Here is a 27,354-nt window from a genome sequence, read left to right as displayed (position 1 = left end):
TCACAATGTTGATTCTTCCAATCCAAGAACATGGTATATCTCTCCATCTGTTGGTATCATCTTTAATTTCTTTCATCAGTGTCTTATAGTTTTCTGCATACAGGTCTTTTGTCTCCCTAGGTAGGTTTATTCCTAGGTATTTTATTCTTTTTGTTGCAATAGTAAATGGGAGTGTTTCCATAATTTCTCTTTCAGATTTTTCATCATTAGTGTATAGGAATGCAAGAGATTTCTGTGCATTAATTTTGTATCCTGCAACTTTACCATATTCATTAATTAGCTCTAGCAGTTTTCTGGTGGCAGTTTTAGGATTCTCTATGTATAGTATCATGTCATCCGCAAACAGTGACAGTTTTACTTCTTCTTTTCCAATTTGTATTCCTTTTATTTCTTTTTCTTCTCTGATTGCCGTGGCTAGGACTTCCAGAACTATATTGAATAATAGTGGTGAGAGTGGACATCCTTGTCTCATTCCTGATCTTAGAGGAAATGCTTTCAGTTTTTCACCATTGAGAATGATGTTTGCTGTGGGTTTGTCATATATGGCCTTTATTATATTGAGGTAGGTTCCCTCTATGCCCACTTTCTGGAGAGTTTTTATCAGAAATGGGTGTTGAATTTTGTCAAAAGCTTTTTCTGCATCTATTGAGATGATCATATGGTTTTTATTCTTCAATTTGTTAATATGGTGCATCACATTGATTGATTTGCGTATATTGAAGAATCCTTGCATCCCTGGGATAAATCCCACTTGATCGTGGTGTATGATCCTTCTAATGTGTTGTTGGATTCTGTTTGCTAGTATTTTGTTGAGGATTTTTGCATCTATATTCATCAGTGATATTGGTCTGTAATTTTCTTTTTTTGTAGTGTCTTTGTCTGGTTTTGGTATCAGGGTGATGGTGGCCTCATAGAATGAGTTTGAGAGTGTTCCTTCCTCTGCAATTTTTGGGAAGAGTTTGAGAAGGATGGGTGTTAGCTCTTCTGTAAATGTTTGATAGAATTCACCTGTGAAGCCATCTGGTCCTGGACTTTTGTTTGTTGGAAGATTTTTAATCACCGTTTCAATTTCATTACTTGTGATTGGTCTGTTCATATTTTCTGTTTCTTCCTGATTCAGTCTTGGAAGGTTATACCTTTCTAAGAATTTGTCCATTTCTTCCAGGTTGTCCATTTTATTGGCATAGAGTTGCTTGTAGTAGTCTCTTAGGATGCTTTGTATTTCTGCGGTGTCTGTTGTAACTTCTCCTTTTTCATTTCTGATTTTATTGATTTGAGTCCTCTCCCTCTTTTTCTTGATGAGTCTGGCTAATGGCTTATCAATTTTGTTTATCTTCTCAAAGAACCAACTTTTAGTTTTATTGATCTTTGCTATTGTTTTCTTTGTTTCTATTTCATTTATTTCTGCTCTGATCTTTATGATTTCTTTCCTTCTGCTGACTTTGGGTATTTTTTTGTTCTTCTTTCTCTAGTTTCTTTAGGTGTAAGGTTAGATTGTTTACTTGAGAATTTTCTTGTTTCTTTAGGTAGGCTTGTATAGCTATAAACTTCCCTCTTAGAACCGCTTTTGCTGCATCCCATAGGTTTTGGGTCGTCGTGTTTCATTGTCATTTGTCTCTAGGTATTTTTTTATTTCCTCTTTGATTTCTTCAGTGATCTCTTGGTTATTTAGTAACGTATTGTTTAGCCTCCATGTGTTTGTCTTTTTTACGTTTTTTTCCCTGTAATTCATTTCTAATCTCATAGCGTTGTGGTCAGAAAAGATGCTTGATATGATTTCAATTTTCTTAAATTTACTGAGGCTTGATTTGTGACCCAAGATGTGATCTATCCTGGAGAATGTTCCGTGCGCACTTGAGAAGAACGTGTAATCTGCTGTTTTTGGATGGAATGTCCTATGTATATCAATTAAATCTATCTGGTCTATTGTGTCATTTAAAGCTTCTGTTTCCTTATTTATTTTCATTTTGGATGATCTGTCCATTGGTGTAAGTGAGGTGTTAAAGTCCCCCACTATTATTGTGTTACTGTCGATTTCCTCTTTTATAGCTGTTAGCAGTTGCCTTATGTATTGAGGTGCTCCTATGTTGGGTGCATATATATTTATAATTGTTATATCTTCTTCTTGGATTGATCCCTGGATCATTATGTAGTGTCCTTCCTTGTCTCTTGTAACATTCTTTATTTTAAAGTCTATTTTATCTGATATGAGTATAGCTACTCCAGCTTTCTTTTGATTTCCATTTGCATGGAATATCTTTTTCCATCCCTTCACTTTCAGTCTGTATGTGTCCCTAGGTCTAAAGTGGGTCTCTTGTAGACAGCATATATATGGGTCTTGTTTTTGTATCCATTCAGCCAGTCTATGTCTTTTGGTTGGGGCATTTAATCCATTCACGTTTAAGGTAATTATCGATATGTATGTTCCTATGATCATTTTCTTAATTGTTTTGGGTTTGTTTTTGTAGGTCCTTTTCTTCTCTTGTGTTTCCCACTTAGAGAAGTTCCTTTAGCATTTGTTGTAGAGCTGGTTTGGTGGTGCTGAAGTCTCTTAGCTTTTGCTTGTCTGTAAAGCTTTTGATTTCTCCATCAAATCTAAATGAGATCCTTGCCAGGTAGAGTAATCTTGGTTGTAGGTTCTTCCCTTTCATCACTTTAAGTATATCATGCCACTCCCTTCTGGCTTGCAGAGTTTCTGCTGAGAAATCAGCTGTTAACCTTATGGGAGTTCCCTTGTATGTTATTTGTCGTTTTTCCCTTGCTGCTTTCAATAATTTTTCTTTGTCTTTAATTTTTGCCACTTTGATTACTATGTGTCTCGGCGTGTTTCTCCTTGGGTTTATTCTGTATGGGACTCTCTGTGCTTCCTGGACTTGGGTGGCTATTTCCTTTCCCATGTTAGGGAAGTTTTCGACTATAATCTCTTCAAATATTTTCTCGGGTCCTTTCTCTCTCTCTTCTCCTTCTGGTACCCCTATAATGCGCATGTTGTTGCGTTTAATGTTGTCCCAGAGGTCTCTTAGGCTGTCTTCATTTCTTTTCATTCTTTTTTCTTTAGTCTGTTCCGCCACAGTGAATTCCACCATTCTGTCTTCCAGGTCACTTATCCGTTCTTCTGCCTCAGTTATTCTGCTATTGATTCCTTCTAGTGTATTTTTCATTTCAGTTATTGTATTGTTCATCTCTGTTTGTTTGTTCTTTAATTCTTCTAGGTCTTTGTTAATCATTTCTTGCATCTTCTCAATCTTTGCCTCCATTCTTATTCCGAGGTCCTGGATCATCTTCACTATCATTATTCTGAATTCTTTTTCTGGAAGGTTGCCTATCTCCACTTCATTTAGTTGTTTTTCTGGGGTTTTTTCTTGTTCCTTCATCTGATACATAGCCCTCTGCCTTTTCATCTTCTCTATCTTTCTGTAACTGTCCTAAGACAAGTTTAAAGTCAGATGAGGGACTTGACTAAGGAGGGATGGCTACTTGAGGATCTTCAAAGACAAAGCAAGTGTGAGGTGGAGGTGATTGATTTCAACTTGGCCATTCCTGCGCCTTCGTGGTTGAAGTCTTGGCACCGGCTTCAGCTCAGCTTGGCTGTCCCATGTGCACCTAGTCCTGGATCACAAGTTTACATCAATTTCAATCCCGCCTGTGTTGAGAGGAGCTGCCACAGGGATTTGCTTAGGGTGCTGGGAATTATGCTTCTCCTACACACAGCATGATATAGGTTATGCTATAGTCTTTTATAGCATTTAAAAAATTGGCGGGGAGAGCCAGCCTATTAGTTGGTGCCCCCTCAGCAAAGGCAGCATAGAGAGGGGCGGCCACCGGAGATGCCTAACATTGTGTTCTGAAGAGCGGCCAGAGGCGCGATGGAGCGGGCCAGAGACCGTTTACACCTGAGATGGACCACAGAACAGCACGTGCCAGAGGTAGAAGTCCAAGTCAAATGGAGAAGAACAGCCTCACTGAACAACCAGGAGTGTCACCTGTACCCACAGCGATCTCAGCAGCAGCAGCAAATACCTGTGGTGGATTTCCAGGTGGAACTGAGACAGGCATTCTTAGCTGAGATACCAAGAGGTGGCTAAAGCAGTATTGGAACGCCCAGGTAGCAAATTCCAAGAGAGAAAAAAAAAGAAAACAAAAACAAAAAAACAGGTTCTATCTATTATTCGAAGCTTCCGCCCCAGCTTGCATTGTTTTTAGGAGATCCTGCGTCATACCTTGAGCTGTAGCCTTCCCTTAGGTCTTAAGGATCCTGAAACTTTCCTCTGGACATTGGATTTGGTGGAAAAGAAATCATGACTATGGGAAAGAGCAGCAAGATACTGCAGCACATTTACTATAGGATGAGATGTATCTTGCAAGATGACCATATCTTCATTGGCGCCTTTAAGGCTTTTGACAAGCATATGAACTTGATCCTCTGTGAGTGTGATGAGTTCAGGAAGATCAAGCCAAAGAATGCTAAGTAGCCAGAGCATGAAGAAAAGCGAGTTTTGGGTCTGGTGTTGCTGCATGGGGAGAACTTGGTTTCCATGACTGTGGAGGGACCCACCCCCAGAGATACTGGCATTGCTTGGGTACCACTTGCTGGAGCTGCAGGAGGCCCTGGGGTTGGTAGCGCAGCTAGCAGAGGTGTTCCAACTGGTGTTCCAATGCCCCAGGCTCCTGCTGGATTAGCAGGCCTTGTCTGAGGGGTTGGGGGCCCATCCCAACAGGTAATGACCCCACAGGGAAGAGGCACTGTCACAGCTGCTGCAGTTCCTGCTACTGCCAGCATTGCTGGAGTCCCAACTCAGTATCCACCAGGACGGGGGACTGCACCTACACCTGCTGCTCGAGTAACCCCACCTCCAGGAATTATGGCTCCTCCACCTGCTATGAGACCACCCATGGGCCCACCAATTGGGCTTCCTCCTACTCGAGGGACACCAATAGGCATGCCCCTCCAGGAATGAGACCCCCTCCACCAGGAATAAGAGGTCCATCTCCCCCAGGAATGCATCCACCAAGACCCTAGGATACTATTGATCCTTCTTAGTCACTTTTTTTCCTGCAATGTGTCTTGTGAAATGTGTGGACTGTTTGTGAGCCTTTTGTCCCCTCTGCTGCATTAATATTAACTAAAAAATTCATAGATCAATTACACTGTGAGGTACTGTTGTACAAAAGAAAATTGGGGGGTTGTCTATATTGCAGAATGTCCTTTCATTCTTTTACTAATAGAGGCAGCAGGATGTAGAAGAGAATATGGTATGGGGACTCAAGGGATCTGTATTCTAGACCAGATCTTTTCACCAATTAGCTCTGTGTTTGGGGGACATATTATTAGGCTCTCTGCACCCCCGTGTCCTCATCTATAAAATAATGCCCTCTGGCTCAGATTTGTTTCTGAAATGCACTTGGCTTTACTAGGCCACCAGAAAAATCTAATGTTCTCTATCTGGTAACTTTGAGTTAAATTATATTAAAACAAAAGAAATAATTATATGCAGTCATTTTATGAATAAAATGCTTCTATATGCCAAGAATTTTAAATTAGACTCCATGACAAAAACATTTATTTCTGATATCAGTGAAAACTTGAGATAAGTCAGTAAGGATGGTATTAAGCCTTGTAAATACCATCCAACTGTGACTTGGAACTGTGGAACTGTCCCCATGGGTGAGAACATCTGGGCAGACTGCTGGCTTCATTTCAGACGTTCACTTATCCAATACATGCTTGCTTTGTTTCTTCCACATCTCATTATTCAATTAAAAAACATATATTCAGTTGATACCATGGATTCATTCAATAAATGTCATTTGATGCATCTTGAAGGAGGAACCTGCTACATATGTAACACTGTTTTCATTGTTAATAATAATAGTATCAATATAAAAGATAAGTTCCCAACTTTGAAGATCTAATAATCTCACTCAGGAGGGAAAATGTATATGGTAAAGAGATAGGTGACTTCATATGACAGTACATGAATAGGGTCCAAGAGAAGGATACAGAATATAAGGATATAAGCTTTGGAGTGAGGGGGGGTGATGATGTGGGCTAGGGTAGACAGGAAGTGTTCAGGAACGTCTTCCGCTGTTCCTTAACACATAAAACTGGCACAGGTGAAGAGGAGGAGAGAGGCCACTTTAGGTAGGGGAAAGGACTGTGCAAAAGCAGCGAATTAGATAAGATTAAGAGATATATGAATTTGCTGAAGATCCAGGTCCATATGGAAAGAAAGGCTTCTATGAGAGACTAGTGGGGGCAGGGATGGCATAGAATCTTCCATTCTGGGAAGGTATTGAAAGTCAGGCAAAGAATTTTGGCCATTATCTCACAGGCACAGAGGTCCTTCTTTCCTTTTCCTTTATAAGCTGTTTTGCTCAATGGAAATGTTATTAGCAAAATCACAGAGGAGTCCTAAGAGAAAAGGAAAAAAAAAAAAAGCTGTAGAAAAGCCACTTGGGGAGCAGGTGAGAACAAGAGGTTATAAAACACTGGAAAACATGACTGAGGCAGCAGAGCTTGGAGGGCCCATGATGAAGGCAGAGACCAGACTGTGTGACCATTTCAGGGTTCAGTTTCTCTTGCTCTGGATACCGTGGGCTGGAAGTCAGTGCAGGGTACCAAGGAGGTGTCTGGAGGAGAATGCTGGAGAAAGAGAGCAGAACAAAAGGAAGAGACCAGGAGAAGATAGATGGAGACAGAGAATCAGACAAGAGTGAAGGATGAGGGGAACAAAGAGTGCATGGTCAATGAGGTGGAAGACAAAGGAAATTAATCAAAATGATTATGTGGCAGGTTTGGAGTTCAACTCACAAATTCAGGTGCATAAGAATATATAACTATTTTACGTAAATTATTCTCCTTTTATCTCAAGCCCCCAATCGGCAGGAGGCAGAAATGTAATCTCAGTCACTTCAGCTTCCTCCCGTCAAATCCCCGAACTTGTCCCTCATTTCTGGGGCCTTCAGTAGTACCAAGGCGATGGGGGTGGCTAGAGCGGGCAGGGCATCTGCCCATGGTTGGGCGTCTGTCCACTGAGCATGTGTCAGTCCTGCCACAATCACCAGGCAATGCAGTTCACCACTGAGGCACACCTCACTCTTACCTAGCAGGCATTCAGGGCCTCCCAGGGCCTCTTCTGGGCCCCTCTCTTTCCCTGGAGAATCATGGTGTTTGTGCAATGCTGGCGGTGAGGAAGTTCAATAGTTTTGCTATCTCCCTGGACAGGTCTTCTTTGCTCTGGGAAAATAAAGTTATCTCAGGATTTCGTCCCCCTGCCCTTCCTGTACCCCCAGAGACCCAACCCAGAGTAGGACCAACTTGTTTCTAGGTTTTCTTCCCTGCTACTCCAACCTTCCTCTTTCTCCCAAATGCAGGGAGCTGTCTGCATTTTTGAGGGCAGATTGCACTCTTACCAAATGCTCCCCTCTTACCTTCCTATCTCTGATGAGGTTGAATCATTTTATACGCAGGAAAGATGACACAGAGTGGTTATATGACTTACTTGAGGTCACACTGCTTGTCAGTGACAAAATGGGTAAAAATGGAAATATGCTAGCTTGACTACCTTTTTTTCCTTCCCCCCTTCCCTCTTCCTTTCCTCCCTTCCCCCTCCCTCCATTCCTTCCTTACTTCCTTCCATTCTCCCTCCCTCCCTCCCTTCTTTTTTCCCCTCTCTTTTCTCCTCTCTCTCTTTCTTCTTTCCTCCCTCTCTTCAAAAGAATTTATTATGTGCCAGACCGTATACAAGTACCAGATATACCATACCGAACAAATTAAGCAAATGAAGTGTATTGCTTTTATGAATCGCCAGTCTAGTAGGGGAGATGGACATCAAACATTGCATACACAGACTCATAATTAAACTGTGGTCAGTACAATGGGTTCTATGAAGAAGTAGTAAGGAGAACCTAATTTAGACTAGACAATCAAGGAAGATCTTTCTGGGGAAGAGACATCTGAGCTGAGAGCTCAGACAGGGATGGGAGCATTCCAGGTATAGGGAATGGCTTATGCAAAGACTTGGCATGTTCAAGGAGCTCAAAAACATGCCTGTGACTGAACTATTTGAAAGGGGGAAAATGAAACAAGATGTGGTTGGAGAATGAGAAGGACCAAAGTCTATAGGGCTTTATCAGCAAAGTTAAGAAATTTGGATTTTATTCTAAGCTTAATTGAAAACAAAACTTAAGCAGTGAATGACATAATCTGATTAACATTTGAAAAAATTTTTTCTGGCTGCTCTGCGGAAAATGGATTGAAGTGAAGAAGGATGGAAGAGACCATTTGTGAGTTGGGGGCCCTTTAAGTATTCTTGGAAATGGTGATCTGGGTTTGGAGCAGAGGTGCGAAAATGGGGAAGGGAAGAAATGGAAGAATCAAGTCGCACTTTGGAAGAGTTGACAGATTACTGGATTTGAGATGTTAGGGGGGACATAGCTCCCCAATTTCAGACATGAATTATTATTCCCTCTACTCTAGAAACCCTATTGAATCCCATTAAGATGTAAGTTCAGTTGTTATAATAGAAAACCATGTGAAATAACCTTTTCTAGAATAGCAGATGTCAGTGCTTCAAGGACGTATGGCATTGAGATGGCTATATATTTCTAAGGCATATAAATTAGATACGTGGATAAATCAGGAATCTGGTATAAGAAGTGTGTTTACAACCCCCAAGCCTATTCTTAGATACTGATTAATAATAAGTTTTTACCAAATAATTCCCCAAATCGTTATTAATATCGATCACCAGACACTTGTAAATTTTCAACCACATTTATGTCTCTCGCCTATATTTGATCCCAATAATAAATAAGGTGGATTTCTTCCCACACAATAGAAATAAATAGGGCCCCAGTAACATGATAGGTCATAGGTCAAATGACAGTAACTCATAGGTCAAATGACAATTCAGAGGTGGAGGAATGACTGGACCCTTCATCTTTGTAACAATCACTGAGATCTAGGGAGAGAGAAGAGCTGCCTAACAGTCCTTTAAACATGTTGATTCATTCCAGTCTGGGTTGTTTTCACTGAAAACTTAGAAAAGCAATCTGTAAACTGGTCCTTGGGCCTTGGTGAGAATTTCTCAAAGGCAGTGAGGCCCAAGTTAGGAGCATGTACAGTAAGGATGAGCATAGACATCAGTCTTTCACAGTAAGACTGTTTCTCAGTCCAACATCCAGACTCTTATTTGGTCTTCCAGTTTGGGGCGGTTTGACACCCTAACAGAAGATAGTTTAGTCACCTTGGTAAATGACTTCATGTAGTTATTATTACAGTAAGTAGTTCTACCAAACAAAGAAAGCAAATCTGAACAAAAACAATGTTGGGACAGGTGTTCTAGCTGTTGGAGAAAAGTTATGAGTGGCATCACTCTATCACCTTGTTTCTCTAATAATAATATATTACTTTTTAGAGGCATTGCTATTTTTGAAGTATTGCTATTTTTCTGTGTGCCACCTTTTATAAATTTCACATCTAATATTTTCCCCCTTTGAGTGTGCCACAGCAGAATCAAGTTATGTTTGCAGAAGGTGAGCCAGAGGAATGTTAATCCTGTTTGGAATAAAGCACTTTCCTAAGTTTATTTAGAAACCAACATAGCACTTAGCAAGACACTTCTGATATACTTTGCCTTTTATTTGAGTTTCTCAAATCCAAAATGTTGCATTTTAGAGCTTAGAGAAAATTTAAATGAAAACAAAAAAAACCTATTTCTCATGTCCCTCAATTGAAAAATCTGAAAGGAAGAGTATCTGCATTAAATGATACTATGAACATTTTAGTAGTAGACCAGACACGGACATCCATGTATCACATTTTCTTCCCATGTGGAAAGAGCACTGATTCAGGGGACTGCTTTCCCCTTATACCAATGGAGAGGAAAAGGGATTCTATTTTCTAGGTATCTTATTTAGTAAAATTAAGCAAAGCTGGATTTAAAGCCTTTAATGAAGACAATAGAATATGTTAAGTAACCAACTAATATTCTGCTGGAAACCTGACAACCCTCAGGAGGCCTCACAGAGTCTATGATTGGACTGAGTCTCTTCCAACGTGTTTTTGGTTTGGATAACTCCAAATCTACCCCATCCCCTTGCCATTCAAGCAGCACTATCACAGCTCAGGCGATCAACAGGCACCTGGAGGAAGAGAATATTCAATCTGCTGTCGGAAACACAGGGGAGACAGGATGTTAATTTGCAGCAGTCACCTCAAAATTGGGACACGTGGTGCTCCTGCGGACTCCCCCGCCTCTGAGAAGACTCTTCAGAGACTTCCTTTCATTCCCTCGAGACTGGATCAAGTTGGCTTGGACGTGCCATAAGAAAATGCTATAGATGCAGCAAGAGAAATAACTTTCTTTTCCTACGATGATTATCGCGAAGAACTCATGTCAAGAATAAGTAAACTTACCTTCAGAGTTTAATAAGCACTGATTGGTAGAAGGGGAAGGAAAGTGGAACTTGGAAATTCTGTATTTCACACGTGCTTATCTTCTGTAGCCTGGGTTGGGTGGGTGGGCTGGCTCAGTTAGAAAGGAAGCAGGCCAAAAGGAGAGGTAGATTATAAAAAGGAACTTTATCAGGGAGTTTCCTATATTGTTGATAGTTAACGTCATTACGAGTGTCTGGTGTTTCCACTAGAAATGTCCAATATGCAAATAAACAAATGGTCATGGACACAGTCCCTTCAGAATTAGCCACTTTAAGGGACGATTGAAATGTAGTGGGGATTTCGGGGGTAGGGAGAATACATACACTTAAATGGATAATTTGTCATTACCTGAGGCCCCTATTGGCATTGATAATGTTCCACAAGGGCTTAGAATTTAGAGATAGGTTGAATAAAAATGAACAAGGAAAACACAGCAGTGAGTGTATATAAATGCCATCCAAGGCCAGTGTGATCACTGCTGCTACAAGTACAAATAGCAAACATTTACTGTGTCTTTCTCATGTGCCGGTCAATGGTCTAAGTCCCCTCTATGTATAAGTTATTTAAATCCTCATAACAATGGGAATTATTATTCCCATTTTATAAGAAGTGAAACTAAAGCACAGAAAAGTTGAGTAACTTGCTCATAGGAACATGGTACTAATAGCACATCCAAAGCACATTATTCTGACTCTTCACCATGATGACTACACTGCATCTGTAATGGGAGAACAAAATGGAACTTGCATGAAAAACGTACATAGCAAGTAGGCTGTACATGGTTAATTAGCTTACCAGTAGGAATCATTTTAAGGGTTGCCTAATGAATGGTTTAAGAATAATTCCTTTATAGAAATAGTTTGTGTATAAATAGTTCAACAAATAGTGATATAATGCCATGCTCATTGTAATAATGTTTTAGTTCTGCAGGACCTTATTGCCAAATGGTATATACTTTTTATTCCTTCTCTTGAAGAAAATTAATTGAACTCATGAACTGTTGGGCATATCAGGTACTTTAGTCAGTGTACATTAATTTGAATAAAATTACATTGAAGTATTGGGATCCTAGGTTTAAAACAGTGACTTGGATTTCTTAAGGGTACCAGAGGCAACTCCTGTAATCTCTTTTATTCCTGAATCTCTGTGTCTCATTCTGACAAATTTTGGATAGGAACTGTACAAAAGTCATCCTCAAAAAATACGAATGTTCTATTTTGCTGAAGACATTACTTTATAACTATGTCTAAATGTCTTTGTCATCTAGAAAACACAATAAAAAGAAGAGCCCGAGGATTTGAGAGAAGGTTTGGAACGTGGCGATGGAGGAATAACATTCCTAGGAGAAGTGAAGATACTTTCTCCTCCCTGGTCCACCTGAGCATGCAGCATCCAGTGAAAGTGATGAGAGGATATGGTGTTTGTGAAGTGTACACATGCAGTGACACCCTCACCTTCCTAACATCTACAGATGCCATCGCAGACATTTTTCAAGCCCTCTTTTTGCCATACACACAGCTTGGAATACTTTGGTAAGCCTTTTAACTAATTTTTAACCCTCAGAGATGCTAAGGCAGAGGCAAGCATATGGTATAAATGGAATGAATGAAGGCAAATGAGTGCAAAGAGGAGCATTTACCTAACCTCAGGAAGATAGACAGGTAGGTCTTTCCTAAATTGTTGTATAAATAAAGAGCTATTGGATAGATCTTTATGTGATCGTTCCTCCCTAGTTTTAATAAAATATTCCAGTTTGGGGGAAATTCCTTCCCTTGTCAATAAAATATAAAAAGAAGAAAACTTTAAAATATTTGCAGCCCTTCCTCTAGAATTCCATGCTAATTTTGCCTCTCTCTCTCTCTCCTCTTGATATTCCTTTTCATGCAAAGCATTCTTGTGTATTTCTTCCATTGTATTTTTCATGAAGACTATATAGTGAGTATCCAAGACAAGCAGACAGGATCAAGGCAGAGTTTACCTTTCTTTGTGATGCGGTACCAGACTTTAGATTCAGTGCTCTTGAAGGCAATAGGTGTGTCTATTTTATCTTTATTGGTATCTGTGTACATATTAGGCACACAGTAAATTATCTGACTGTATCAATTAATGAGCAAACAAGAACGGATGACAATAGTAGATGTTTCTGTAAGGTTCTCAAAAAAGATTTAGAGAACATTTTGGAATTCAAGTTAAAAAAATTCACTCAAATGAGATTTTGGGGGATTTCATGTGATTAACTCTTTACATTATCTTGTAGTAATTACACAGAAATCTCTATTTATGTAAACACAGTGAATGCATCATAACACTAGAATAAGTATACAAATACTGCATGTCAAATTAGGTTATAATCACTTTCAGGGGACGTGATTTCCTAGTTAAACAGATTCGTTTACATCTTGTGAAATAAAAAATAAGTGAAAATAACTATATAAAATCAGGCTTACAGCTGGACAGATCTTCTTGGCAATGGTCCAGGCACTGAGTGGGGAAAGCCCCTCCAGCTGAGGCATGCTCAGGACGCCCAGGATGACTTTGCAGGCTCGGCCTGGAGAGGGGTCTTTGGCTGCTGTCCTGACTGCATCTTGCCCCTAGCTACCTATGGGGAACATGGGCTACCTTGACATTTAAGATGAGACTCTCGCTGTGAGGGGGTTGGGATGGAATGGAAACTTGCTCAGTAGAGGAGAAAACAAAGGCAATTCAACATTACACCCTTAGGTTAAAAGCATATTAGAATAAGTCAGGGATCCTCTCACTAAAAGAACAAATCGGTGAAGCTGGCATTGGAATCACAGGAGTTTAGAGTCAGGGTTTGAGTATCACAGATCATCTGGTCCAACCCTTGTAATATAGATGGGGAAAGTGGCCGAACAAGGCAAGGAGCAGTACCAAGATTGAGACCCAGAAGTTTTCCTCCCAAATCTGGTGCTTATTTATGACATAACTGAAGCTCATCCTTTCAAGGGAGATCGTTTTTTAAAAGCTGCTCATTTTGATGCATATCTTTAAAAAATACATTTTGCATTGCCCTGACTTAGCTAACACTTCCTGCAATGTTCCCTTATGTTGACGGCAGAGGGGCATATCTGTAAAGCTCAGTTATTACATGGTGTCGTAATATGGTGCCATTCTCTATGGCTAATTGTGCAGAGAATTTTGCCTTTTGCTAAGCTTTGGTAAGCCGGGTGTTTTTGCTTATCTTGCCTCTGTGTCCCCATCATATTCATCTACTACTTATTTTTGTTGTTGATAAGAATTCACTAAAACTATTTTTTTTTAACCCATGGATTCTTACTTGGAGGTAGCTCCATATTTCTCCTATTGAGTAAAAAAATCTTTGTTTTTTTTTTTTTTAGCTTAATTGATACTCATTTTTGTTCAAAATACATTTGTTGAACACTTACTCTATGCCATGCTGTGCATACGTTGGTTTCTTCCCACATTCCATTGGTTGACTTGTCCTGAGCAGGGCTTGGCAAACTGTGGCCTGGGAGCCAAATCTGGCCTACTGCCTGTTTTTGTCAATCAAATTTTGTTGGAGCACAGTCACGCTCATTTGTTTGCATATTGTCAATGGTTGTTTTGTACCACAACAGCAGAGTTGAGTAATTGTGATAGAGACGATATGGCCCATAAAGACTAAAATATTCGCCATTTGGCCCTTAACACAAAATGTTGCCAGCCCATGATCTCGAGTGTGAACCCTCGATTATCTCGCTGGCTGGATAAGAGAGCCAAATAAAATAGACACTACACTGTAGCTGCCCTGAGCACTACTTACTCACGAGTGTTTGTGGCCAGGAGTCATAACCATGGCACCAAACGATATGGAGAGAACCAACAACATCCTAGTCTTCTGAGGAACACAAGGCTTCTCCAGATTTGTTTAGATTATTTTCAAACCCTGTTCCTAGAGCCATCCCCAATCTGTACTAATACTACAAACTTGTAGCTTTTCCATTACAAATTTATTGTTATTTCTTTTACCTCTGTTTTTTTTTTTTTTCCTTAGGAAAAAGGTAATTAGGCTATAAACAGAGGTCTGACAACTAATTTCAGTCAAGGCAAGATGAATACAAAGCAGGCAGATAATTTTCATCCTGTGAAAGTAAAATAGATACATTTTAATGACATTCTGAAAAATCCATGTCTAATGTTTTGCCTTTGTTTTCCCGCACCTTCCCTTGTTCTCCTGTGATCCCTATTCTTTGTAGGTAGTGACACGTGCTAATTCAGGCAGACTACCAGCTCACTGCCTTGCTGCCCTCCACGGCTCTTCCTCCCGTCCCCACGATTGACCTTTGGGTGGAAAGCTGCTTCTTTCCTTTCCTTGTAGGGGTTTCCCTACACTGAAAAGACAGGACCATCTGAGGGAAAGGTAGTCACTGCCCACCCCTTGAATTTTCAAATTTACATTGACATTACTAAGAGCCAGTGGGCTTAATCTATATTGGAGCTTCAAGAATTAAAGGTTAGTGGCATCCTGGGCATGGGTATGCACTGTGCGCGTATTTCTGGGGGGAGCTTCCAACATTGCTGTGTTCTGTCACTCCAAGAACATATTGAATATGCATCTCAATGTCAGCAGCACCTTGAGATGTTATCTCCAAAATTATCACCTGCCTTCTGAAAACCATAACCCTAGACATATTGATTGGTTAAAAGGCAGGATCTGAAGGAATAAGTCAGTGTCTCCGTGGATTATCCTAATCAAATAAGGAGAGTATTAACCTAGATACTCACTGATCTGCCAGTATTTGGTTTGAAATGTAGGCATCTCAAGTAAAGTTATGTGGTTCATTCTTTTGAATATTTCTCCCAGACATTTAAATACATTACCACTAAGCCAGAACCAAGGAAAGCATAAAAAGCATTTTAAGGAATAAATTCAGCAAGTTTCCATTTGTACCAGATAGTAAAATTGTTGACATGCATTATGAGGCATGTGTATTTTTCAGCCTGTCAGGTTTCAGTCACATGCTCAAGATGGAATATTTCAGCTGTCAGGGGTTGTGTAGAAAGGTCTCAGACCATTTAGGTAGTAGCACTTCCTAACAAATAGTTTCCAAGTCACCCGTCCCTGCTATTTAGGCAAGTCAGAAGAAAAGCTTATTTCATTAATTATGCTATAAATGTAACTTCAGTGAAGGGTAGCCGGCTAAATACAAGATGGAAGGGCTGGTAGGGATTCTCTCCATCGAAGTATGGAGCTTCACGCAATTTTATTCAGAGGCACGTCCATTACTAAGGAGGCTATGAGTTGATCGACTGTGTCTAGAATTAACTACAGTGGTGAAAACACAAATTGCAAACCAGCATGAAGTCACAAAGGGAAAGGAGGAAAGAGGAGAAGTAAAAGTCGGGGACTCGTACGTACTCTTCATTTTCCTCTAGGAGAAATAAGTATTGGACCAGCTGCCCGGAGTCCAACAGTAATGGGAGCAAGCCTAATTATTGTTAGGCAGAGGGCCTAATGAGAAGTGCTATCCACACAGCCTTCCTTTGTGTTTCCAGTTGCTTCTGTTTGCAGAGGAGTCCGGATTTTTGTTGGAGGCAAATGATTATGTTCCCTCTGCTTGATGTGCTAGAATGAAATATGGCTGTTAAGGAAAGAGAGGACCTGGACTGGATAGTCTCTTGGCCACAAATTTTTTGTGTGGGCCATTGAGGAAGGTTACAATGTAATATTGTTGGTAACAGGGTGAGGAGGCTTGGAGCTAGCTTAGCCACCATATTTGAAACCTTTGGTGGGCACTCCTCTCTCCTTCCTCTCAGGGAATCTTAATTAGAACATTCTCAGTGCTCTCTTTGTCCTTTTCAATGGAGAAGTCTAGCACAGATCCAAATTAAGCTTTCATCCTCACGAGAGAGTGATAGCACTTTTTCCCCTTTTCCTGATTTCTTGACTAATTTTTCTCAAGATTCAGTGTTCAGAAAAATATTTAAAGTTCCCACACATGGCCAGGATGGAATATCCTGATGAAAACACTAATCACTATTTATTGAAGAATCATTCTATGTATTCTGTTATGTACATCTTTGTGTTTCCTATGGTGACATCAGGACATATTTGTTGAGTAAACCAATAATTGTTAAATAAACCATGAAGATATTTAGCTTTTATTCGCACATCCCTTTCAGTCTGTCAAGTGATTCCACAACTATTAGTTCTTTTGCTATTAGAAGATAGTCCCACAACGGAGCACACTTTATTATTCACATTTTAGACGTGAAGATACAGACTTCATGGCAAAGATTTGGCACAGGGTAGGTGGCTAGTAATTGCCAGATTCTTGACGAAAACTCATGACTCTAGATTTGGAAACATACTGCTAAGTTTTCTGTCTGCCTATAAAGTCTTTGAAATCTTTATCCAATGTGGAAAACTTGTTTTCCTTTGGCTTTTTACCTCTAGAGACCCCACATCAGAAGAAAGCCAGTTGAAATCCCTGAAGCATGTCCAAATTGCTGAAAGTAGTGGTGTGCTAGAGGTAGTTCTGCTCATGAGAACCAATAGAGCCCATCTCTTCCCACCTTCAGGTTCACTGGTATCCTGTTGGTAGCTTGAAATGGACCATAGCAGGAGTGTTTACACCTTGGAAATTGGCAAGTGCTACAAATCAGACAGAGTTAGTTGTCACCTCTCAAGAGAGTTGGTTGTCACACATCTGCCAGCACACTCCTGGTTAGAAATCTGAGCATCTAGGCAAAAAACCTGCAGCCAAGTTTCTTGATGCTTAGAATATGTTCCAGTGTGCTTGATTTGTAAGACACCGAGTTTCTTTGTGAAATCTTTTGCGTATATTCTTTTGCAGTCCTTTGAAACTATATGTAGGAGAACATCAGAGTATCTTCTCCAAGAGGGAGAGTGAGGTCTAAGAATAAAATTAGCTACTTGTTTAAGGCTATGGGTGTTTGTGAACATGTGAGTGTGCTTTAAATTACACATAATTTTAAACAACTGTGTAAAAAGAGTTTTAAAAGTTTAATGGTGCTGAACCAAGAATAGGAATTAAAAATTGAAAAGAAAATACGAAACTATACCTTGTTTTTCTGCTTTAAAAAATAAGTTTCCTTCTCATTTGCAATTAAGATGCTGATAATTTGCATAAAATGTGTAAAATTAGAGATAATTGAACTACAGTAGCTATAAAAGTGGCTCTTCCATTTAAAAAATAAATCAGATGTCCACTAAAAGGGTGTAAGAGCCATTCCCCCTTTCTCCTCCCTCTCCCTTTGGGTCTCTGGTATTTTTCACACTTTTATAGCTGATTTTTATTGCCAAACAATCCGTGGAGTTTGTGGCAGCTCTGAGACGACAGCTGGCCCAGGCAGGCCTGTTAACTCTGGCATGTTAAGCACCCTTCAGAAGATTTCAAATCCAGCCTCAGCACCCAGGTTAGTAGATCAAATCCAGGGAGACCTCAGGGAGGCAGTGGGGGCGGAAAGAAAGGGGAACATGGGGAGTAAGGAAGACAAGAAAAGTCAAAGTACAGGAATGCCTGTAAACCAAACATCAATAGCTGTTTTTGTTTCCCTGAACCAGTGTTTCCCCTGGGAACCTCAAGTGTAAAAGACCCAGTCTGGAAAGGAGTACACCCATGATCAAAGTGGCCACAAATGATGGTCCCAGGCTGATGTTTGTACTATGATTGCAGGAACCTTTCTTCCCAGGATGAGGTACAGCCTCCATCCTGAAGGACCAGCCCTGAGCATCTTCCTGAAGCATGTCTTAGGCCTATTCCCTAAGGATGGCCCATCGCTGAGCTGGGCTTTGCCTGTCTCCCTCTGGGGCCCAGACGTGATCATGCCCTGACCAACGGCCTGCTGTTTGTTTGCTGCTCTTGTGAGATGTTTATAATGTTGAATCTTGGCAGGCACTCTCTTCCTTTTGTCTCATCTGTCCTCTTCCATGAAGGCAGAAGCACTTCAAGGGCAGAGACTGTGCTTATAAGCGGAGCAACAGAGGCAGGGCAGGCTTCACTGTGGTAAAACGTGATAACGAAAATGCCCACGTGGGGGAAGAAATGTTGAATTCTCAGAAGTGACAAAGCTCTCAAAAGTGAGTAAATGAAAAAATGTCAGCTGTAGTTCTATGTCTTCTGATACAGAGTAAAAATCACAATTTTCACAAAATTTTGATAATAAGTAGAAACAAAGATAAGTGGTCTCTTAAAGTAGAGTGAGATCTCCTGTACTAAGCCATTTTATCTGTGACCCTCAAACATCTGCTCGTGCTGTGCCTGTGTGTTATGCGATAGATCCCAGAGCATCTAGGAAATATGTGAAAGATGTGTGTTGATTTGCTTTGACATCCTTTATTCTCAGGAACCCAGAGCCTTCACGATCAGCTTAGTCTGGAGAGACCTTTCCCAGCGTAGTTCTTCGCTGCTCACGTTCCTACTCAATCTACGGCTCGTCTCTTTAAAATAACAAAAGAAAAAAATCCTGCAGTTCCCATAGACTGTCCTCTCTTTGGAAGTGAGTAGCTGATCTGATAATAAGGAATAGGATTATTGATTTAAAAGGTGACCCTTGCCTAGTAGCTTGTTTCCCTTCAGTTTGGGGCATCCTGGAGATGATACATCAACTCATAGTATCTATTCTGCTGGCATCTGAGACACCACTGAAGGCCAGTGGGAAACAATGGCAGCAGGGTTCAAATATTCTAAATCCCTGCAAACAACACTCCCCCAAGAGCTGTCTTCTCCATTTTTCCATTAGGCCAACCTGGATGTGCTCCTCATTAGCTACGGGTCTTTCTCTTTTACTTACACCATGGCTTGCCCAGTTCCCATAGAGAATCAACATAAATAGAACATTATTTTTATATATTCTATATTCCACGTGAAGGTGTGTGACTAAAAATTATTCATATTTAATAACATGTATAGCAGAAGCATAATAAATAATGTATATGATTATTTATATAGCCCAACCCAATGTGCCTAGCACATCAAGATGAAGAAGGTCTGAAAGTGTTCTGTGGAGTTGCCTCTTGAAAAATAAGGGATGCAGAAGGGCGTCTCAGATGTGAGAGGATAGGATGCTGTGAATGACATCTGGAACTAGAAAACTGGTACCTGTGGGTGAGAGAGCTGGAATTCATTCTACCATTCTCCCCTTCATGCATGTGAGACCACATGCGACCTCAGAATCTTTCTCAACACAGTGTTCCAAGAAGCAGTTAATTGAGGTTGGCCAGAGCAACAAGGTCTCTTTGGCACTTTTGATACTTATAGAAAAGTATGGTAAGTAATGCTGGTAACAGAATGTGCAAATTTCTGAATTATCTTTTTCTAGTTGGTGAGTAGAATCTCTTGCAAACCTCGCAAAAGATGCGTGCTTTACAGATACCTCACTTAGTAATTTTCTTCCATATACTCCGCCGACAGCTCTTCAGTCTGCTACATGGGTATGTAAAAATACAAAACAAGCATTCATTAAAAGCTAGAAAAAGCATAAAAGAAAGCAACAGGAGTAAAATATGTACCATCTGATCTTCAAAGTTGCTGTTAGTGGACCTCAAACTTGGGTTTCAGTTTTCTAGCTCTCGACTGTCAAAGAATGTCCTTCACAAGCCTATGCAATGACTGTGGCAACAAGGGCAGGGCTCCAAGATGCTTGAGGGCTTTCGGGGGACACCATGGCCCACTTCAGGGCCACCTGGCCTTCACCTTTTCATTCAGATTTCCCTTGTGTTATTACTGAATGTCCCTTCCCATAGGAAATGACCCCTTAGTGTCTCCCCTCCAACTAGCAAACTTTCATCTTAACCTGCCTTCTACTCAATGTAAATTCTATAATTTTTCAAGAGCCTTTTGTGTAATATGGAAACTTCAAGCAGAGGACCCAAGGCATTTTCTTTCATCAACCTGCTTCTCATTTCATCAAAGCACTAAAAAGAAATCCACTTGGCTTTTTGCTTGTCCAGTACTCTACTTATTCTCAAACACATTCAAAAGCCACCTCTCTGATTTGAAGACTCCTCTGCGGAATTATGTATCTGGACCAACGGTTGCCAGGTCTCCACACTCTTGCTCCCTCATGTTATTGCCGGGCAGACTCCTGTTTTGCAGACCTTCCTTATTGTGTAAATGGCTACATTATCACTGTGTACGCATTAGGACAAGCAAATGGGCCCCTGAAGGCAAATAAGGGTTCAGATAACCCAGACAAGGCAGCCCAACTGAATTGAGGATTCACCCTTGTTACAACCTTATTGCTTTATGGCACATGAGCCAGTGGAAGGGACAGACGGCTTCAAGTGTGTTTCCACTGATCCTGCTGGCAAATCACAGCTTTATTACAGTAATGAGCCTGACCATATTTCTGTGCTTATGCATATTAGGCACCAAATGTATTTTCTGGCCTGCCAGCCTGTGGTAGTAACTAACACGAGCAATTTGTCCTGGGTTACAGTGTGCGTGCATGCATTAGGTATGAGCATGTTAGTTGCTTTGGGTTATAAAATACTACATGTGTATTTTCATATGCACAACTTAACTGTATGCAAAATAGCTTGGCAATTAACCAACACAACTTATTAGTTTACTACAAGATTATTGCATAAATAATGTGAACTGGGGACAGCCACAATTTCAATTTAGCAATATTAAAAATTTCATAGGATTATTAAATATCTAAAGAAAATGCTGACTTTTTTTCCTCTACGGTATAAGTATTAAGGTTCTTTTAAAAATATCCTGATGCTCCTCTCAATTTCATTTCCCTAAATAACCCTGAGTGACACCCTTTTTAGGAGGTTGTGGGATTTTAGACCGTGAATTCCCCCATACTTGTTGTGAACTGACATTTGGCCTTTGACCCCATCAGCTTCCAGGTAAAGGTAAATGGTCGTTATTATCATTTCTTCCTCAGGATCATATTTTATGTATGCCACCTATTGGGTCCATGATTATTAAAAAGTGACATCAACGTAATTCAGCTCACACACTAAAAACAATGTGTTCTGTTTCCTCTCTCTTTATATTGACCATTGGAACCGTAAAGCTTGGTGCCGTTTGCTTGATTGTGTGATTGTATAGGAAGTGTACTCATTTGCCTTACTCCAAAAGAGCAGGCCTATGGAAGTAGGTCCTCCTGAAATGTTAATTAAAATGAACTCTTTGTCCTACTGCCCCGGGAAATAAACAAACAAACAAAGTACATGAATAAAGAATTAGAATTGGTGGGAAACCTCTGACAAAGCAATTGCTGTTCTTGCTGCTTCCACACACATCCCTTATTTTAAGTTGTCAGAGAATTACTTCGTTTCCTCCATTCAGGTTGGATTTATGTAAATGACCACACAGGACAGGTGCCTTTATTTAGTCACTCCTAAAGCTGGAATTGTGTTGTACAAGAGCTGATAACATGAAATAACATGAAATAAGTGGGCTTATCCCTTCGGAAGCTTTACAGTATGGGTATTTCTCTTTAGCAAATCCTGCTGCGTTTTTAAGTAATACGATAAAACAACATAAATGTCTTTGTGGCGAAAACTGATTGTTTCAGAAGGAACATGGCTATTTTATTCTTGTCTTTTATCTCTCCTACACTGGAGTTTTGAAAACATAAGCAGCTCCCTGGCCTATGTGTATATATAATAGGCTATTTGCTTATGAACCCCCAAACAATTATTCACGCGCTGAAGAAAGGCAGAATGGGAGGAAACCCCGTGTTGACAGCTGCAACACCCTAAATAAATACAAAACCAAGACAGAAATGTGCTTTTGCAGGCCTGTCACAGTTTAATACGGCTCATGATAGATACTTAGTTCTCTGACAGTGTCCCCTGCACCTTCTCTGGAAAGTTGATAGAAATTACTCCAGCTGAATGCTTAAAGCAGATGTTATCCCATTAATTAGCTCTGGACTCGGGTACACTGGAGACTTTCCCATTTTCAGGCCGAAAGGAATTGGTCCCAGTGAGCGTGCTCTATATCCACATTTAGTATCATCTCATAAACAGCAGTGAACACACAGCAGGCCCTTGATGAAGATACATGAGCTTATTTCTAATTTAAAGTTATGTTGCTTAACCTTAATGTAATTGGTCACCGGTGGCCAACTGTTTGTATACTGTGTTGATGACCAAAGAGATGTAATAAATTATAAAACTCTCTGCTTAAATGGAGGGAATGACTGTTTTGTTAAAAGCTTTGCATGTAATAATGGTAAAATAATTACACCTCAGGCCGAATAACTGCGAAGCTGTTAATACAACAACAAGAGTTGTCCTCGGGATAACTCGGTTCATCCCCATTTAAAACAAGCACATGAACCTGGCTCTTGTGTTTAGCCAAAGAGTAACATGGAAGTTCAATTTCACAGTGATTAAAACAAGTGGGTAAGTCATCCTGTTATCTTATTTGGGGGTGATGGTAATGGGTAGTGGGGTGGCTGGGTGAATTAAGATAGCCGGTAGCTATGGTGAACTAGGAAACAAAAAGCACAAATAATTCTATCCTGTACATCAGCTCATCGTCACTGCCAGAAACGTCTTTAAAAAGACTTGATTAGCTGGTAGAATAACTGGGATAATAATCAAGTATGAAAGTAATTGACACAACTTTAATGTTTAATAATGAATAGCATGCCAGGGGCAAAATAAAGAGAAACTGTCTTCTTTTCGGAGAACAGGTTCTGACTTCAAATTTCTTAGGCCAAATATAGATAACAATGATCTGAGGCTTGCGAACTACAATTCCAGGATTATAGCTAAAGTTATAAACCTGGTTAAAATGAAATCACATGATTAACAATATTCAATCTCTCGTGAGTAATGATACCCATTCCATAGGTTTTCTACATGTTGCTGTTGAAAGTCTACTCCCCCTTTTCTCTCAAAGCCTTGTGATTTTAGTTTAAAATGCAAGCGTGAAATAAACATATCTGTGCTTCTGTCTGGATGTGCTTTTTTCGGTCCTGGTTGGATTGTGTTAACTAGATTCTGTGAAACAAGTAGGAAAAGTAAAGTTTTGGCTTTTCTCGAAAAATAGTCTTTTTCTCTAAATATTTGCATTCTGAATTTGGATCACCTCCAAAAGGGTACTCATTTCACAATAGAGAAAAAACATTTCTCTCCCTTCTTACGTTACATTTCTTAGAAAGACCTTCCAATAATTTAAACTATTTACAGTACCTCTAAGTCATTATTTCCCCTGACTCCACTGAAATACCCTGAGACACTATTTACGGCTGACTTCTGAGTTACCTCACAGGATCAGTTTACAAAACGGAGACTTCACCATGTGAAAGTCATTATTTTGTTTAACACTACTTGCAATGTTAAGATTTTTTTTTTTAATTTGCCACTTTCATACAAACACTGCCGGTACTGGTAGTGTTAGTTATGAAAACCCCAGAAGCTCAGATGTGAAGATATGTATCTCTCCAGAGCCAATGTGTTAATATTATTTGAGGCTAACTCATAAAATCAAAGATGCTGATGAGAAAACAACAGGAGAATAAACAGGATTTTTTTTTTTCCTTCCAGAAGGAAAAAAGATCCTATGACATTAGCTATTCTGCATTATGGATAATAACCTAGAGGTTTCTAAGCAATAAGAGGACAGTGGGCCATCCCATGAAGACCGTGCTCACTGAAGCTATAAAAGGGCAAGTCCCCAAGTCTGTATGGAGAATACTTGTGCTCTGGGAATAACTTCAGAGCTACCCTTCTTAATAGTAAAAATGACTCTATTGCTGTTCCAACTAGAAATCAATGTGGCTCACAATTTTAATAAGGAACATGAATCTGAAAACGTGTTTAGTATCAGGTTATATAAACACACCCTAATGAGATACCATAAAATCCATCACATTAAAGGCTGGTTTCCTGCAAGGTATATTAGCTAAAAATGCTCCATATATTAGGTCACTCTACAACAGTACCCATAATAAAGCAGCTCTGTCAAGATAAGATGCATGTTTTGCCCCTTAAAACTGTTATGTTTTGCACATTTTATAAGGTTCCTTGAATACATGAATAAGATAAGTTATTCCCATCTCTTTCTTAAGCAATCTCAGAAATGGCTATGACCTGAAATTGGAATTCTTGTAAACACCCATCCGAAGAAAATGTGTGCCGCTCTGTCTTAAAGAGACGGTACATGTTTAATTATCCCAACTTCTTCCAGCAGAATACTATTAACATGCACATTAGCATCATCTCATTGGTTCATCCTGCTGCTCCACCTTAGGGGCAGCAGTAGGAGCTAATCTTATTGCTCCCATGCGCATAATAATGAAATTTGGTCCTGTCTCAAGGCAGCGTTCTTTGGTCTAAAGTACAGCTGGAGACATTACTGTTCTGGAAATTTTCTGACCGATTCCCAGTGAAAGATAAAGAAATAAAATAAAATATACTCCCAAACAACAATTATGAAGCACATTGTTTTACCTTGAGTATCCAATAGTAAGTGATTGAATGTACGAATGACTCCATGTTTGAATCAAGACATGAGTGGAAACTGAATTCTTAGATATCTATGTCTTATACATACAAGAAGCACATGCCATATATAAACCCCGACAATCAGTGTATGCCTATGAAAGTTCTGCTTCTGAACACTATCTTCAGCTGCGTACGGGTAGGATAAAAACAAACTCAAACCATAGAAAGCCCCCTTTCTTCATTTCTTTTTCATCCGTTTTCCAAGAAACAATGACAAGATCTCATAGAATATATAATATCCTTGCCTTTTTGCATGCAATGTCGGAAAGCTCTAATAAAAAAATATGCATACATCGCAGAGCACACACAAAAATACATGTGAATTCAAGGCTACTGAATTAAGAGAGGTTGTTCCAACATTTCCCCCACTGTACATTATTTGTATTCAAGGTTTTTGAAATGACATTGTAATCTGATGATGCACCAGCCTATTATATTGTCTAGCAGGACAAATATCCTTGCGTTTTCTCTGTAGAACTAACACAATTTTTCCATGTCAGAGGTGCATAATATCCTGGCGGTCATAAGGAATGATGCTATTAATCCTCTTGGGCAATCTCCAGGTCTGATTATTAGGGAAATAAATTTGCATGCTGCATATGAGCTAGGTGAATCACCGAGAGCACAAATTATATTTCCTGACAGCAAGTTAGAGAATGGAGCTGTGTCGCTTTTTTATCTTTCCCCCCACCCCTCTGAAAGCTATAGAATTTCAATTCATTACATGAGATTGGTTAGAATTCAAGTCTCTTTTTAAGTTGATATTAAGTTGAGTCTGTTATCTCTGCGAAGTCTGGTAGGTTCCCCAGAGTATCCACCTAATCACTACTTAAAAAAAATCGAAACGTATAGTTAGTGTCATGATTTAGGTACCAGAGCTACTTTATTTATCAGCACAGAGTGAGATAATTTCAATTTGAGCCTCCATAGCCCTCATGAATTCAAGTGACTTGAAAGCTTTTCACCCCAGCTCCCTTCCTCCCGCCCCCTTTTGTTGCCAATTGTAGTCATAGTTATTCCAGACACCTTCCTTGCTGCCATGCCAAGAATTGCACTGGGCTCGTTCCTCTATCGTAGAGACCTGATTCCAGCCAGCCTTGTGCAAACAGCCCCCAGTTCCTCTCTCCATATTTGACCGCCTTCTCTTTGCCAGCAGTACTGCCAGGCGTGTCTGCATTCAATATCCATGATGAATGTATTTTTATTATTTCCAGGGGTTGGCATCTGAGAAACCTTTTTGCATTATTAAATTTGAACAGGGCGAATGATAGCAAATAAGAGCATAATAAATTGCTTTATGTCCTAATGTATTAATTAAGCAGACATTTATTATAATGGTTGTTTTATAGACCCATTGTAAAAATGTATGATTGTGCAGTGATGTTCTTAGCCGGAGCCACATGCGGTAACTCAGGTAGATGGGTTATGACGTTTGTCAGATTGGAAGGGGTTCACCAGGTCTAGTCTGCAAATTCACAAGGAAGCAGAGAAACTGGCTCAGGTGTGAGCTCGGGGAGGTAGTATTGCTATGTCTATGGTGCAAGCAAGGCAACAATCTTTTTGTTATTATTGTGGTTATGGGTAAAAATAAAAATATACATTCCACATGCAGTAAATACCTTATGTTGTACAATTTTGTGGTTTATAAAGTACATTTACAGATGAATGCACCACAAAAGATATAGCAGATTATACAGACTTCCTTCACTTCAAAAATGTGTATTATTACTTTCGTTTGAAACAGAAATAGGTGTACATTTCAGAATTGTAAGGATAATGCCAAATCCAAAAAGCAGACAATTTTGGAATATCTAAGAAATAAATGTTTTAGATTATATTTATTTATTCAGAGCAAACCCAAAACAGCACAGCTCAGGGGTTTATATCTTGGCCTTTTGATTACTTTAGCCATGGGTAATTGTCAGAAAAACAATTCTTTCTTTATCTTGCTTCTTCACAGTGGGATAAGTGATTCATCTAAATTGCCAAATAAATAAATGAATAAATAAAAGATTCCAGAAAGTTCTTCTATCACTTTGCTTTCCCATGCAGTTTTGGTGCAATCATTCTCAGAACAGAAATACCTCTGAATCACAGGTGTGCTCTGCAGGCACGTGGCTTGGGATTTTGCATAATCAGGAAATATTTTCTACATTTAAGAAAAGGAAGTAGCAGTTGGAGAGAATTCAGAGAAAGTCTGTGGGGAGGGATACTGGGGGGGGGGGGGTCTCAGGGGTTGTTTCCTGTCCCTCACATGGGGGCTATCCTTGGCTTTAAATAGTAGCTCTTTTCAGCACTGTGGACTTTAACTCCTGCCTAATACTGGACACTGAGGCTGATAATAGTGGTGATTTGTAACAAGCTCAGTAAAGGACATGAGGTTAGATGCTGAAAATGCCTAAAACCAGTTACTGCAATAAAGCAAACCAAATCCATCCCCAGCACCATC

General features: G+C 39.8%; 1 protein-coding gene, 1 long non-coding RNA gene and 1 pseudogene across 10 annotated transcripts in view; all 3 read left to right on the top strand.

The window, feature by feature from the left end:
- The window catches only part of LOC132377184 (uncharacterized), a 624,644-nt gene that overhangs the window by 590,118 nt on the left and 7,172 nt on the right, over window positions 1–27,354 (top strand). For 6 of the 9 annotated variants that reach the window (XR_009506566.1, XR_009506568.1, XR_009506565.1 and 3 more), the window contains 3 exons: window positions 11,709–11,973; window positions 14,659–14,915; window positions 17,713–18,506. This is a non-coding gene — a long non-coding RNA (uncharacterized LOC132377184). Of the gene's footprint in view, window positions 1–11,708; window positions 11,974–14,658; window positions 14,916–17,712; window positions 18,507–18,772; window positions 18,897–27,354 lie in introns of those variants that run through there. The other 3 variants (XR_009506567.1, XR_009506571.1, XR_009506570.1) reach the window with 3 other exon arrangements.
- On the top strand, window positions 3,867–4,085 carry LOC132377007 (SNRPN upstream reading frame protein-like). Its single transcript, XM_059942917.1, has one exon. The coding sequence runs from the start codon at window positions 3,867–3,869 to the stop codon at window positions 4,083–4,085; it is 219 nt and encodes a 72-aa protein (XP_059798900.1).
- On the top strand, window positions 4,299–5,030 carry LOC132376848 (small nuclear ribonucleoprotein-associated protein N-like; annotated as a pseudogene).

The sequence above is a fragment of the Balaenoptera ricei genome, chromosome 13 (assembly GCF_028023285.1).
Source record: "Balaenoptera ricei isolate mBalRic1 chromosome 13, mBalRic1.hap2, whole genome shotgun sequence".
Lineage (NCBI taxonomy): Eukaryota > Metazoa > Chordata > Mammalia > Artiodactyla > Balaenopteridae > Balaenoptera > Balaenoptera ricei.
The sequence above is the reverse complement of the archived record's forward strand: the minus strand, read 5'-3'. Positions and strand labels throughout refer to the sequence as shown.